This window comes from Ruditapes philippinarum, unplaced genomic scaffold, assembly GCF_026571515.1.
Source record: "Ruditapes philippinarum isolate M1 unplaced genomic scaffold, ASM2657151v2 ctg7759_1_1_1_1, whole genome shotgun sequence".
Taxonomy (NCBI): domain Eukaryota; kingdom Metazoa; phylum Mollusca; class Bivalvia; order Venerida; family Veneridae; genus Ruditapes; species Ruditapes philippinarum.
The window spans coordinates 39,049-55,844 of NW_026859858.1; the positions used below are offsets into that span (position 1 = coordinate 39,049).

The 16,796-nt window shown below is 34.1% G+C and overlaps 1 protein-coding gene across 1 annotated transcript; it reads left to right on the plus strand.

The window, feature by feature from the left end:
- Positions 1-1,474: 1,474 nt before the first annotated feature.
- LOC132758133 (chloride intracellular channel Clic-like) lies at positions 1,475-15,483 on the plus strand (the record flags this gene model as incomplete). Its single annotated transcript, XM_060749646.1, is given in 4 exon segments — positions 1,475-1,684; positions 5,694-6,041; positions 8,957-9,130; positions 15,389-15,483. Coding segments are annotated over 4 exon segments (704 nt in total), but the record flags the coding sequence as incomplete, so codon positions are not given.
- Between the last annotated feature and the right edge of the window lie 1,313 nt (positions 15,484-16,796).

Consider the following 16,796-nt stretch of genomic DNA (forward strand, 5'->3'; position numbering starts at 1 on the left):
TACAACTCGTTCTGGACGATAATGTATTTTCAAACTTGTTGTGGACGACCATCTATTGTTAAAGCCGAATATTGTTAGAACACATTCTGTTGTTTGAATCATTCAGATAGATCAAGTATTCTTAGAACTCGTTTTGGACGATCAAGTATTGACTGAATGACCGTGTATTGTTTGAACGAATCCTAGACGACTTAACATTGTTAAAACTCATTCAGGATGACCATGAATTGCTGGAATTCGTTCTGGACGACCAATTTTTGTTAGAATTTCTCATGGGTGACCATGATTTGTTTGAACTCATTCTGGACGGCTAAGCATTGTTAGAACTCGATTCGTACTGCGACAAGTATTGTTAGAACTCATTTTGGTTTTAGGATGTCAATATGGAATAATTTAACCCTCTGAATGATATCTCAAGAGCTGAAAACATCAACCTGTATCCCCGGGCTTTTCCAAACTGTAAGACAATTTAATACATGTATAATAGTTTAATTAGATATTCATTTCTTTTTCACCCTTTTTCATATTTCTCGGTTGAAACATCATTTCTAAGTTCTAAACAGTTCTAAGTTAATTACACTACAATGATGAATTATTTTTTGTTTGGTCAATGTTCACGTAGTGCACTTACTTCACAGGCGTATTTTTCCTGAGCATCATTGCATGGAAACAATCAAAAATTATGTACGCAATTTTCTCACTTCTCGTTGCAATTGTCTCACTTTTCGATGTGGTTTATAGCATATTCACTTAACTAATAAGATGCTTCTTGACAACAGCCGAAAATCATTGAGTAACAGGGTCGAGCGCAATTTTAAGGAGATATTTTATACCGAATTGTGCAATTGTGCTAACTGTCTGCATTTAGGGCGCGAAGAGAGAATTCAAACATGGCCTTCAAGTGCACGCCGCCACAGAACTAAATGGCACTTTCTTGTAATAACAGAAACATATCTAGGCCTCCGTTGATTTAGTTTAAATCTATTGAAATTGGGAAATGGTCGGTTGGCACTACTTAATTTCTGATGTAATGCAATATATTCATAACAATATGCTATCTTGTTTATATGAATCCGACTTAAAAATAAAATTGACTTGACTTGACTTTGAAATAAATTTTTGGGATTAATGTTCCCACATATCTATTTATTTTTAATTCAGCTCCATGCTAAACCAATAACTTGTGTGAGAAATTTACTTCGTTTTCCAGAGAAAAATGACCCTTAATTGAAAAGCGTTATTTTTAGTATAATTTAGATATCTTAATATTACTGTCCCCGGCTGATGTAAATTTGTAAGAAATTCAATTATATTTCTATGCTTTCAAACCTCGGTGGGGTTCCTTTAAATGGTCTGCATAATTAAATGTTTATGTTTATCTACAACATTTTTTTTTTAATGCAGCACACGTGAAAACTTTGTTCGGTGGAGGAAATTTTCGAATAGTTCACCGAGACATTAGATGTAATCACGTGACTAAGTCAAAATCCGCCAATTTCGCGCATGCGTGTCAGCCATAATTTAATGGGCGAGGCCTTTTAGATGCAAAGTATCAGAGTTTAATTTAATTATTTTGTGCTAAAGATACATTGCCAGGATGAGTGAAGACGGCACAGATGTTGCCAATGGGACACAACAACAGGAGGAAGTATCCGATACCCCGAAATATTGCCTGTACATTCGGGTATGTTACCGTAATTTTTGATAGGAATAATTTGAGACATAATTTTAAGTCGGTCAACTAAAATTGTTGTTGACATCAAATTGTGTCATCAATTGTCTACTGTCCAGAATGCAAGAAATACACCATGAAATACTCACATGAATTAGAGTTCACATTTTCTTGTTATTAATATTAAATTGCATTTGTCTGAGACTGATCACTGTTTAATTTGCTAGGACAGGTCACCTTATAGATCAGAATGTTAACAGGTTAGTCAGTATATTATGTAGACATAAAATGCATGTAAAGTATTGTTATAAATAATTCAAATGTAAAGCAGCATTTGGAAAAAGAAACACTTTTCCATTTTTCAATCAACCAGTATTGGTGGGAGCGACCCAATTCTGCAATTAACTGTTGGTTGTTAAAATTATTTACTAGACCGCCCCTACCAGACTGATATAATTTAATCAGCCTCTGTTGTGTTGCTGGTTGTAGAGCTGCTCCGTAGGTAGTCCAATAGATTAGACGTTACAGGCTTGTTATAGTTTTATGTTGGTCAAGCCTGACGTCTAATAGTTATTGGTCAAAAACGCGTAGCATTTTGAAAAATTAAAAAAATGTCTGTTGACTTGCCTTTCAAGCTTTATTCAAAAGCTTATCTTCTGTTCTTTCAATTGCATGGTCTATCAGTAACAAAAAGTTTCAAACAATGTACTTATGAATTAAAAATAAAATGTAAATATCAATCTATTTCGCTCATCGGCCATACTGGTTAAGTAAAGCGTTTTACAGATTGATTCCAATTTTTTGAACGGAAAAATATTTTCGAACACACTGACGGTGCATGGGCAATTATTTCGTTGAAAAAATATTCCGTAAGAAACTTCTGGTGTCATTTAAACGCTTGCATTTGAATTAGCCAATCAGATTTCGCGCACTGTATGGCGGCCATTTGTATATCTGCTGTACATGGAATTTAATTAAATGAGAGGATTTAATCATGACTTTTCGGGTGTGACAGTTCAATTATTTTGTTGAAAGGTATTTAATTTTTAGTTTTGTTCATAAATAGTTCAAAATTTATGTAAATACACGCTGTTTTAATTGTTAAAATGCATTAGATCTAAATCGATGTCTAATGTCAATTTTTTTGCTACACGATTTTGCAAAGATCTGTTAAGACCTAACGTAACATGGAAAATAAAAAATGTAAAATATCAGATTAATGAATGATAAATATGAAATAGGTTACGTATAGGTCTTATAATTAGGACTTCTCCGTAGGACTTCATTTAATTGCCTCAATACATGGTTGATCGCAGACCCACAACAGAGGTCTTCTCAAGCCGTCTTTGTTCATAGAGATCTCCCCAGGACAAAATTTCACATATCACAGAACAATTTGGCAATTAACTCTTGGTTGTTAAAATTATTTACTAGACCGCCCCTACCAGACTGATATAATTTAATCAGCCTCTGTTGTGTCGCTGCTTGTAGAGCTCCGTAGGACTTAGTTTAATTGCCTCAATACATTGCTGATCGCAGACCCACAACAGAGGTCTTCTCAAGCCGTCTTTGTTCATAGAGATCTCCCCAGGACAAAATTCTTCATATCGCAGAACAAAGGAAGACAAGGCACCTCTTCCAGGAAGCAGCAATCTACAATCTATATTACCGGTATTTTAATACAACTTGCAAATTTAATGACACCATAAACAAAAGACAGAGTGTCAATCATTGTTAACAGTTTTTCTATCTTTTTTAAGTATTTAGGCATCATTAATTTAATCAGTCACAGAATAGAATAAAGCTATGTTAAGTAATGACAATTAGCCATTCGTTTACCTGAAACATTCACGGAATCTTGTAGATTTTATCGCCTCAAACTTAGCCTGTAATTTTCACGGTGTTTGACCACCAATAACTGCCTTCAGACGGATTAAATTTATTCTGGCCAGTTGTTAATTACTATTAAATTACAGTGTATGACACCTTCGCTCAGGAAGCCACATGGGGTAAACATTTAATCTTTTAATTGATCAAAATTAATGCCAATAATTGTTTGTTGGAAGGGGCATGTAGATATACCAATCAAAGGATTAGTGTCACCATTGCAATGCTGTTATGGGATAATAGTTCATTATTAGCGTTCTAGACTAGTTTATAAAAAACTTGACAATAAAATTATATAAAAATGTAAAATTTCTTGCTTCAAAGTAGATTATTTTAGATTTTTTTTTACCGGGACATAAATCGGTTTCTTCCGGGACACCTTCAGGACAGACAAACCCCTTATTTTTTTTTTCCGGGGGGGGGAAAACTGGTTTCCCCGGGGGGGGCCAAATTTTTTTGGGGGGGGGGGGGAGGCGGGCGGGGGTTATGGCCATGTAATGCCTAAACTAGTCTAGGTCACCCGTTTCTGTTTTTGACCTGTCTTCTCAAAGCGATTCAACACACCGCAAAGGGGATATTGCGATGCAAAGAAATCAACATGTTCAATGCTTTACATTTTTCAGACGAGCAAATATGTGTAAAATAAACGAAATGTTATTTTATGTATTACACAACAACATCAACGTTAAACTTGATTTTTACAGACAATTAAAATCTGTGCCTATCAGTCTGCTTTTAAAAACTCTTGTCAATAATAAATTTAGGAAAAACTGTTGAAAAACAGTTCTTCTCAAGGTATTTTAGTTTCTTTTTTATGTTAACCAAATTTATGTTTAATATTATTGGAACACTAAATGCTGGTATTGTAAAGAATCTGTTGCTAGGTTGTTGGTAGTTACAGCCACTCTATTTAATTTCCAAGCAACAGGGCATACAGAAGATTTACCAGATGGTGAACATTGCATTGTCACAATGCCTGGTCAAGACTGCTATATCATAACACACACACAATCATTTTCAAACTGTCACTGCTACTAACATCCCTGGTACATGTAACAACCAAGACTTATTTGGTTAATTGGGCACACAATCACCAATACTGGTTGATGAAAAAATGTTTCAACAGAATAATTCCACAAGCCATTCAGCAAATAATTCAGGACAAATAATATTGCATTCATTGGCTTGCCAGAAGTCTAAATCTAATCCCATCAAACAATTTTGGGATAATTTGGAAAAGCTTTTTTTTGAACATTGCCCTATTCCTGTGTTAAGGAGTAGAACAACATTCTATCTATAGGTAGAAATTAACACACCTGTCAGTTCTATATCGCAATAATGCCGGTCATTTCATGCTCAAGGTGGCCATGCCCAGTATAAATGTTTGATTTGTTCTATGATCCCTACCATATTTGATAATCAATTTTATTAGTTTTCTGTAAATGCTGAGCATTAACTTAAGATTGTACACACAAATTCATGTTGTAATACTCATGGAATGCAAGTGAAAATAGTTAAACCCTTCTTTCCATATTTCATATTATATCTGCATTGAAACACGACGGAAGTTTCTTCTTTTGTTCAGGATGTCAATGATATAATAGGTCATTTATAAGTTTTTTGCCTTAAAAGAGGGAAAATATTGAAAATAAAGCAGTTGGTTTCCCTGTATGTTTATTATCATCTTCGATTCCAGTAGTGATTTTGTTCTGTCATAGGGGAATGGTGGCAAGGAACATTGAGAGGGGAAATCGCATCATGGTGAGGAATTTGGGACCATTTGAAATGGGGAAAGCAGTCCATTTTGAATATAACTGTGCAACATTATATATTTTTTAATGATGATTAATTATGAAACAAATTTACAATAACTTTGTGAATTATTTTCAGTATGGACAAAACAACATTACTGACCTTGAACTTTGAATGACCTTCACCTAATAAAGCATCTTTGGTTAGAAGAGTAGCTCCCTCTTGGATTGGCTCTCATGTCTTGTTTAAAACCATGTTTTGTGGCATTGCCATATTTCTTGTTGTCTTTAAAAAAACTTAAGGTTTGTAAATTTTGTTAAATATTCTTATTCATAAGGAGTACATACAAATATTGATATTGTAAATTTTATTTGTATTTCAGGCCTCATTAATTGACAATGAGACGCAAGGTGCTTGTCCTATGAGCCAGCAAGGGTTTATGTTGTCATATATATTAGCTCAAGAGAAAAATGTTGACTTTAAAGTATGGACAGTTAGTCAAGTGAATCCACCAATAGACTTTAAAGAAAAAAACAGAGCAAAGATCTACCCATTTATTGAAGGTGTAAGTGGCAAAGACATTACTGGGCGCTCAATCGAAGGATATATGCCAGAATCAACAGATGATGTAGAAAAATTCTTTGATTCAGTAAATTCAGACTGCCCACATCTGAAACGACCCAAAAATACAAAAGATCACATCCTTGGCAAAGTGGACAGCATTTCAACAGTATGTAATGTATTTTACAGTTACTGAGTAATATTTAGACAGAATGACCTGTTTACCTTTTGTATTATTTGTCTTTTATTATTTGAAATAACTTGAGTAATCATGATTGTATATAGAAAAATTCCATCATTTTAATTATAATATCTTACAATGACTTAAAATACATTTTTATGCCACCGCAGCATCTGCGATGCGGTGGCATATAGCGATTCACCTGTGTGTGTGTGCGTGTGTGTGTGTGTTTGTTTGTTTGTTTGTGTGTGTGTGTGTTATATAGATTATATAGTGAACTTCAAAAATCTTCTTGTGAAAAACCACTGGTCCAATTTCAATCAAACTTGGCAGAATTGATCCTTGTGTGAAGGGCTTCCAAAGTTGTTCAAAGAATTTCATTCCATGCAGAAATCTGGTTGCCATGGCAACCAAAAGGAATTATAAGAATAAATTTAAAAAATCTTCTTGTAAAGACCCAAAAGGCCTAGAGCTTAGATATTTTGCATAAATCATTGTCTGGTAGACATCTACCAAGATTGTTCAAATTATAGCCCTGGGGTCAAAATCGGCCCCACCCCGGGGGTCATTGATTTTCACTATATGACATATAGTAAAAACGTAAAATACCCTCTTGTAAAGACACAAAAGGCCTAGAGCTTTGATATTTTGCATAAGGCATTGTCTGGTAGACCCTTACCAAGATTGTTCAAATGATAGCCCTTGGGTCAAAATCAGCCCCGCCCCGGGGGTCATTGGTTTTCACTATATGTACATATAGTAAAAACTTAAAATACCTTCTTGTAAAGACCCAAAGGCCTAGAGGTTAGATATTTTGCATAAGGCATTGTCTGGTAGACTTCTACCCAGATTGTTCAAATTATAGCCCTGGGGTCAAAATCGGGCCCGCCCCGGGGGTCATTGGTTTTCCTTATATGTATAAAGTAAAACTTATAGTAAAAACTTTAAAAAAATTCTAGCAATTGACAAATGCTAGAGGTTAGATATTTTGCATGAAACATTGTGTAGTGAACCTCTAGCAAGATTGTTCAAATAATAACCCTGGGGTCAAAATCGGCCCCGCCCCGGGGGTCATTGATTTTCAATATATACATATAGTAAAAAATCTTATTGTCTGAAGGTACAAGGCTTAGAGCTTTAATACTTGTTAAATAATATCATCTATAGGTACTCTACCAAAGTTGTTCAAATTTTGCCTCTAGTGTCAAAATTAGCCCCGACCCTGGGGCCATAGGTTTTCCTTATATGTATATAGTAAAAAATTAAAAAATCATCTTCTCTAAATTTATTAAGGCTGGAGTTAAGATATTTTGCATGAAACATTGTGTAGTGAACCTCTAGCAAGATTGTACAAATTATAGCCCTGGGGTCAAAATTGGCCCCACCCCTAGGGGTCATTGATTTTCACTATGTACATATAGTAAAAAAAACCGTTTTGTCTGAAGGTACTTTAAGGCTTAAGAGATTTTATATTGGGTATGTAATATCATGGGTCCTCTACTAAAGTTGTTTTAAGTATGCCCCTAGAGTTAAAATTACCCTGCCCCAGAGGCGATAGTTTTCCTTATATGTAAAAAGTTAAAATGTTGGGCGTCCGTGGCCGAGTGGTTAAGGTTGTTGACTTCAAACCACTTGCCCCTCACCGCTGTGGGTTCGAATCCCGACAGGGACTTTGGATTCTTTCATGTGAGGAAGCTATCCAGCTAGCTTACGGGACGTTGGTGGTTCTACTCAGGTGCCCGTTCGTGCCTGAAATAATGCACGGAGGGGCACCTGAGGTCTTCCTCCACCAGTAAAGCTGGAACGTCGCGATATGACCTATACTGTGTTGATGTGACGTAAAACCCAAAACAAACAAAAAAATAAAGTTAAAACTTGAAAAATTTCTTCTCTGAATTGACAAAGGCTAGAGGTTAAATATATGGCATGAGACTTTGCGAAGTGAACTTCTACCAAGATTGTTCAAATTATAGCCCTTGGGTCAAAATTGGTTCCACCCGGGGGGTCATTGATTTTCATTATGTACATATAGTAAAAAAAAAAAATATTTTTGTCTGAAGGTACAAGGCATAGAGCTTTGATGTTTGCTATATAATATCATCTATAGGTCCTCTACCAAAGTTGTTCAAATTTTTCCCTTGGTGCCAAAATTGGCCCTGCCCAGGGCAGTGATTCTCATTATGAACACAAAGTAAAAAACAGAAAATAAAACAAATGTTTTCTGAATGGGAGAAAGCTACAGCTTAGATATTTGACTTGAAATGTTGTTTGGTGGACCTGTATCAAGATTGTTTTGAATAAAACCCTTGGGTCAAAATTTTGCCTTGCCCAAGGGGAAAGTGACCTACTTTCTTATCCTTTGATGTACAGCAATGAAATTTTGACCATGTGCACAGTTTAAGTTGTAAAATTGAACTTTGAGATCACGTGATCTAGATTTTGATGATATGACCTACTTTCTTGTCCTTTGATGTACAGCTATGAAACCATGTGCACAGATTAAGATGTAAAGTGAACTTTGATATCAGCTGACTTAGATTTTAACAAAGTGTCTTACTGTGTTGTCCTTTGATATAGTCATGAAATTTAGGCTGTGAGAAATATGACCTTCACCACCAAATTAACAAGACTCAAGTGCATTGATATATTCCTACTCTGATCTTTTGTTGGATTAACAATAGATTCAACCACTAATCTGTTGATAAGAATTAGATAGGTCAGGGATCTATGCATTATGGCAATCTTCAATTGTATAGAAACAAAAAATATCTGTTCCTACACTACTATTTAGTGTTGTATTAATGCGGTGGCATAGCATTTTTCTCAAATGCAATCTTGTTCTTTCACATCTACTCATGTAGCTTCATTAAGCTCGCTGTACTTTCATATAACTTGTATTTCAGCAATTCAATGCATTCATGAAAGGAGTAAAGTCGGAGAATGTAGTCACAAATATTTTACAAAAAATAGACGATCACCTAGCAAGCAGTGGAACTACTTTCCTTGAAGGAGAAAGCTTGTCATATACAGACTGCTTCTTGTTGCCAAGGTTACAACACATCATTGTAGCAGGAAAGGTAAGATATGTTTTACAAACTACCTTCTCCTTATTCCTTGTTTTTGTTCAAGACACTCACAGTAAAGATGTCTGGTTTGAATACTAGTACACAAGATAAATGTTTGTAAGTTATTTTTCATAATTTCTGGAAATCCTGATTTCCTATATTATTTTATAGTGCTAGTTCAAATGAAAAAATCAAACAGAATGAAGTTTCAATATGATTCATTTGTTACAGTTGAAATGATTTTGTGGAGTCGTTTTGCTGAGCTTGACTTTGTCATCACTTTTGGCTTAAAGTAGCGTGTTTTTCAAATTTGAAATGTTGTGGCCATTTTGGCAGAATAGAAAAGGAAAATAAGAAAAAAATGGTCATGTGAATAAGGATAAGTTTTAAATGCAGTCAAATTATTTTTTTATTTACTATTCAAAAGAAAAAAATGCTATCCTAAAATTGTTGCCCCTTGTGGCTATGGGGTTCCTTTAATAGTTGAGGCATAATTGCAGCCAACATTTATCTCTGAGTGATCGTAAGGTGTATAAATGGGCTCCAATCACGGGGGTCTGTGCATCTCTTAGCTCCCGAGGTGAGGTGGTTTTGACCCACGGTGTTGCTTTAAAGTTTGCAATACCAAGGTCCCAAGGTTTTGCTGAAATCATCTTTGCTGTTTCGGCACCATATGACCTACCTACTGTGTCGGTGCGCTGTAAAACCTAACTAAAATTTGTGCCTGGGTAACATTTGATTTTAAACGTTTTATGTGTGAAACTACACTCATGACTGTCTTTTATGTCGTAGTTACATGCTATTTTCCTACACTCTGCTTTAGCACGGGTTTGAGAAAATAATACATTAGTGTAAGTTGTCATGTGACATCTAATGTGTTGGTGCTATGTAAAACAAAAAAAAAAACTTACTGTAAATTAACAAATTTTTGCTTATCAATAAATTCTGTCACTGCTACAAACTTCACAAATTTTAATGTCTTTAGGATCAAAGTTGATGGTCACTTATCAAAGGTTGAAAACTGAGTATACTCTCAGACTTGCAGATGATAAATTGTCCCAAGCTGTTAAATGATTAATTGTTCCAAGCTCTGAAATTATTTGTTGATAGACCAATCGAAGTATAAATTAACTAAATCAAGAAGATTTTATATAACAGGGCTGCCGATTTTCCGCGAATTCGCGGAAATATATGGATTTAGTGAGCTCCTGGGTCATTTTTGAGATTGATGTAAATTCGACAAAGACAATAAATTCATTCGTCATATTGTATACAGTACCCAAAAACCGGCACGCTTCGGCTTTTATCGTTAAGCTAGCGGCCTATGGTACGTCTGTAAGTGTTTTTCTCATTGGTCAAATCGAGTATTTTCCGGCATTCTATTTTAGAATAACCAATCAAATAACAGTTTACATTGTAACTCTTGTCTGTTGTCAAAATGCGTCAAAATGTTGGAGAAGGAAGTCAAATTTAGAGTCCAGGAAATTGATTTTAGGGCATACCAAATCATCAGAATCCAGGAGCTTCTGGGGGCTTCGCCCCCTGGGCCCCCACCAGGGCTCTGCCCTGGACTCGCAAAGGGGACTTACGCAACCCCCTTGACCCCCGGCGTATTTTCCTCTGATTTTGCAATTTGCTGTTGGCAGCCCTGATATAACCATAGAATATGATAAAACTTCTTGTCACATTATATTATATAAATTTTGATGATAAATGACCAAGGCTGTAATGATTTTTCTACAGTACAAAAGTAAATGATGTCTCCACTGCTGTTACTGTTTTTGTATCATAAAGTACATGCATACTTATAAACTGATACCAACTTGTTGAATATACCAACCATTATACTGGTGTACAGTTACAGATTAGATAGCCAAGCAATATTACATTTCCTTGAAATATACAACAACTGTTACATTTCAGTTTATCTTGTTTAATCTAGACCCTTGATGTCATATCAACATGCTGGGTTGATATTTAATGCATGTGTAGACCTTGCTTATTAAAATGAAAATATACTATGAAGTTGAGCTTTAAAATGTTGCCATGATTCTGTAAACAATTTTAAGAAAGTTAAATTCACAAAAATTTGAATTGAATTAAAAAACATCACTCACTACATATTCAGCAGGATTTGAATTAAATATTTAAGTTAATTCATTTATATACAAGTGTATTTGAAGTCAACTTCATCATTATTCAAGTTAAATGCAAATTAGTATGTAGTAAGGAATAAGCCCCTATCTTGTTTCTTTAGATGTAATACATGACAAAAATTTATTTACTACTTTTGATTATTTACAAGTGTTGATATTTTCAATGTTACAATGTCTCAAGCAGAAGTGGTTTTAAACTTGTTACTAAAAATAGAAATTCCGTAACATTGAGATGTTTTACATTTAGTTTAAGTGATTCATTATTTACGCATCATAAAGTGGAGTATGTATGTGACATGGTTTCGCATGACTCTCTGGAATTGTAAATGTGTTAACACAGTACAACCGTAGATATTGTAATATTTAATCATATACGAAAGGTAGCATATTTGCTGTGATTTATAATGGACAGAAATTGGTTTTATATCTGCAAGGCTAGAAACTCCATATGTTGCCAGTATAAGTAATAAATTTAATACAGTCAGTCATAAACAGCATGTCTGTAAGATAAATTGAAGGTCATCATTTTTGTACCTCAAGGGCAATACAGACATAATCAGCTGTCATACCTGTATTGTCTACTTGTGACTGATAGTGATAAAAAAAAGAGAAAAAAAATTTGATATAGATTTCTATATATAAGTACAATACAGCAAGAAAACTTAATTCAGATTTAATCTATAGTTTTGTAGCGTTTATTAGATGTAAGGGGATTTAGATGTTATTTTCAAAAACTAAAAATGACATTAACAATTTCATCATGTCTACATTCCTGTCAGTGTTAGCTTTTTGCTAACAGTTTTTTTTCAGGGGAAAGAAATATATATTTATGTTATGAAATTAGATAATTGAAATACTAAAATGAAATTCCTTGGATGGCTTTTTAGCTCACCTGACCACGAAGTGGTCATGGTGAGGTATAGTGATGGGGCTATGTCCGGCGTCCGTCGTCGTGCGTTGTGCGTCGTGCGTTGTGCGTCGTTCGTCGTCAACAATTGGGTTGTTAACAGTCTACAGTCACAGTTTTGATTGGATCATCATCAAACTTTTGTCAGAATGTTTGTCTCAATGAATATAAGATCGAGTTTCGAAGATGGGTTATCTCGGGTCAAAAACTGGTCACAGGACTAAAATAGAAAAAGCTTGTTAACACTCTAGAGGCTGCAGTTTTTCATCCAAATATTCTGGAAATTTGTCAGGAAGGTTTGTTTTTGATGATATCTAGGTCAAGTTCGAAGATGGGTCATCTCTGGTCAAAAACTAGGTCACGAGCAAAAATAGAAAAAGCTTGTTAACACTCTAACAATTGGTTGTTAAGCAGTCTAGCAGTCACAGTTTTTGATTGGATCATCATCAAAACTTTGTCAGAATGTTTGTCTCAATGAAAATACAGATCGAGTTCGAAGATGGGTTATCTGCGGGTCAAAAACCTAGGTCACAGGAGCTTAAAAAATAGAAAAGCTTGGGTTAACAACTGCTAGGAGGCTTGCAAGTTTTTCATCCAAAAATATTCTGGGAAATTTGTCAGGAAGGTTGTTTTTGATGATATCTAGGTCAAGTTCGAAAAGATGGGTCATCTTCTGGTCAAAAACTAGGTCACGAGCTAAAAATTAGAAAAAGCTTGTTAACACTCTAATAATTGGGTTGTTTAACAGTCTAGCAGTCACAGTTTTGATTGGATCATCATCAAAACTATTTGTCAGAATGTTTTGTCTCAATGAAATACAGATCGAGTTCGAAAGATGGGTCATGTCTGGTCAAAAACTTAGGTCACAGGAAGCTAAAAAATAGAAAAAAGCTTGTTAACACTCTAGAGGCTGCAGTTTTCATTTTACAAAATATTCTGGACAAAAATTTGTCAGGGGAAGGTTGTTTTAATGATAGCTAGGATGGCTCCAAGTTCGAAAGTATGGGTCCATCTCTCTGGTCAAATAAACCTAGGTCCACAGGAGCTAAAAATAGAAAAAGCTTGTTAACACTCTAGTTTGGCTGCAGTTTTCATCCAAATATTTTGGAAATTTGTCAGGAAGGTTGTTTTGATGATATCTAGGTCAAGTTCGGAAGATGGGTCCATCTCCGGTCAAAAACTAGGTCCACAGGAGCTAAAAAATAGAAAAAGCTTGTTAAAACCACTCTAAGTGGCCACAAAGTTTTCATCCAAATATTCTGGAAATTTTGTCAGGAAAAGTTGTTTTGATGGTTTCTAAAGGTCAATTCAAAGATGGGTCATCTCCGGTCAAAAAACCTAGGTCCACAGGAGCTAAAAATAGAAAAAGCTTGTTAAATTCTAATAGGCTTGCAGTTTTTTAAATCCAAATATTCTAGGAATTTTGGTCACTGGGAAGGGTTTGTTTTAGATGATATCTAGGTCAAGTTTGAAATGGATATTTGTCTGGTAAAAACTAGGTCACAAAGGAGCTAAAAATGGAAAAAGGCTTGTTAACACTCTAGTGGCTGCAAAATTTTCATGTCCAAATTATTTTTGGAAATTTGTCAGGAAGGTTGTTTTGGATTTTAATCTAGGTCAAGTTCGAAAGAATGGGCATGTCTGGTCAAAAACTAGGGTCCAACAGGAGCTAAAAAATAGATAAAAGCTTGTTAACATCTATAGGCTGCAGTTTTCATCCAAATATTCCTGGAAATTTGTCAGGAAAGGGTTGTTTAGATGAATAACTAGGTCAAGTTTAAAAAATGGATCAATGTCTGGTTCAAAAACTAGGGTCAACAGGGAGCTAAAAATAGAAAAAGCTTGTTAACACTCTAGTGGGCTGCAGTTTTCAATCCAAATATTCTGGAATTTGTCAGGAATTGCTTAGATAATAATCTAGGTAATTCGAAGATGGGTCATCTCCCGGTCAAAAACTAGGTAACAGGAGCTTTAAAAAATAAAAAAGTTTGTTAACCACTTCTAGTGGCCCTGGCAAGTTTTTTAAATCCAAATTTTCTGGGGAAAATTTGTCAGGAAGGTTGTTTTGAATGATATCTAGGTAAGTTTGGAAGATGGGTTCATGTTCCCGGTCAAAAACTAGGTCACAGAGCTAAAAATAGAAAAAAAGCTTGTTAAACCTCTAGTGGCTGCAGTTCTCATTCCCAAATATTCTGGTAATTTTGTCATGGGGGAAAAATTGTTTTTGATGATATCTAGGTCAAGGGTTGGGAAAGAATGGGTTCCATGTCCGGTCAAAAACTAGGTCACAGGACTAAAAATAGAAAAATCTTTTTAACACTCTAGTGGCTGCAGTTTTTGATCCAAATTTCCTGGAAATTGGTCAGAAGGTTTTTGATGATTTCTGGGTAAAATTTTTGAATATGGGTTGTCCAGAAAAAATTGGTCACATTGCCAAATAGGGAAAAATTTTAAAACCTAGAGGTCAATTTTTGCTAGTCGATAAAATTTGGGGTCATGATTTTTTTAAAAATTTGCTTGGGAGGGGGTTGTTAGGTGAGCGTCCAGGCATACCCCTCTTTTTTTGAAAACCCTCTTTAATGATATTTTTTATGATTTTATTTTGTTTAGTATAATTTAAGACCTGTAATTTAAAACCTCGTTTAAATTTGATACTAACAGAAACAAAAATTTTGCTCATGTCGAAATGGGAATCAAAAAAGTACCTATCCAATGTTTTATACTTGCTGGAAACCAGATGGGCAATGTCCATAATCTGATTACCTTTTACAAAGTTGCTCCCCTTTTCTTACTGTAGAGCACAGATAATAATCAAGCACACTGTCTTACAGACAGCTTTTAGTTAATCATCTGACTATAATACAAATAAAAATAGTTGGATGAAGTCATAAAAATTATATGAGTTTTGAGCAGGTTGTTAGAGCTTTTAAATGAATGCCTGATCAACATGTTTTGTATGATATATCTAACATAGGTTTTTTACAGATAAGAACATTAGGCATAAAAATCTCTATTTGGTCTGGGGAGTAATGTCAAACAAGAGCTCTTATAGTTCTACTATATATGTGTATATGATGTTTGCAGGGGCTTACCTCAAAGTTAATATATATATATATATATATGCAGTGCCATAAGATAGCTTACAAATGTCTTTGATGCTACTGTAAATGTGAATTGCTAGTATCGTATTTATTTGTCATATTTCAGTATTTCAAGGACTATGAGATTCCTAGAAACATGAAGCACTTGTGGAGATACTTGAGAGATGCCTATGACTCGCCAGCTTTCTCTGAAACACTACCATCACAGTAGATTGAAAGTTTCACTGGGAACTTTTAGTGCAAAGAAATGTAAATTGGGAAAAAAGGGGAAAAAAAGGTAGTAAAAGGCGTAAGTAGGGAAAAAGGGAAATTTTTTGTCTTTATTAAAGATAAATTTTTTAAAAAAAATAAATTGTTTTGTTTATAAAACATTTTTAAAACTTAAAAAACCAAAATAATTTTTCTCTTATTAATAAAATTAAAATTGTTTTCCTTTAAAAAAGAAAATCTAAAAAAAATTTTTGGAAAATTTTTTAGATAAATTTTCAAAATCTTTTTAGACGTGATTTTATATCATGTATAATGACTTTATTATTAAAAACCTCCAAAGTTATAAAATTGTTCTAATGTAAGTCGTTTACCTTAAAATTTGTTGGAAAAATGATTTTTGCCCAAAGACTAAAAACCCCAACTGAATGTTAAAGGGGAAAACCAGGCAAAATTTTCATATTTTAGATTTTAATTTTCTATCCAATATTCTATAAATGTCATCGAAAAAATAATCTCTTAAGCAGTCTAGGGAACAAAATTTTTCTCAATTAAAAAGAAAAAAAATTGTTTCCTAACCTGACCCACGCGGTCAGGTTAGAGCATTTACATTTGACATAGTTATCACAGTGAACTATAAAAGCGTAAAAGAACCTGTCAAATGAGCGACTTAGGCTTGTTTTAATCTTACAATATCCACAATATTTTTTTTTAACTTCTAGAGATTGTAATTGTCAAATGACTTGTTTTAAAACTACTGGTTTTAGTTCTGTCTGCGTCGTCATTTCGTTCAATAAAATGTAGACTTATTTACTTTTTAAACTCACATTATACAGTATTATAAGAAAAAAAATCCTGGGACTTTTAATCACTTAAAAAAACTTCATTTTAGCGTAAGTTAAGTAAATATTGAAAATTTAATATTTTGTCATATATTTGCCTAAGTATCCCTTTAATGTTAATACCAATATAAAGAAAGATATGTCTAATGTTTGTACCAATATAGAGAAAGATATGTCTAATGTTGGTACCAATATAGAGAAAGATATGTCTAATGTTGGTACCAATATAGAGAAAGATATGTCTAATGTTGGTACCAATATAGAGAAAGATATGTCTAATGTTGGTACCAATATAGAGAAAGATATGTCTAATGTTGGTACCAATATAGAGAAAGATATGTCTAATGTTGGTACCAATATAGAGAAAGATATGTCTAATGTTGGTACCAATATAGAGAAAGATATATCTAATATTGGACCAATATAGAGAAAGTTATATCTAATGTTGGTACTAATATAGAGAAA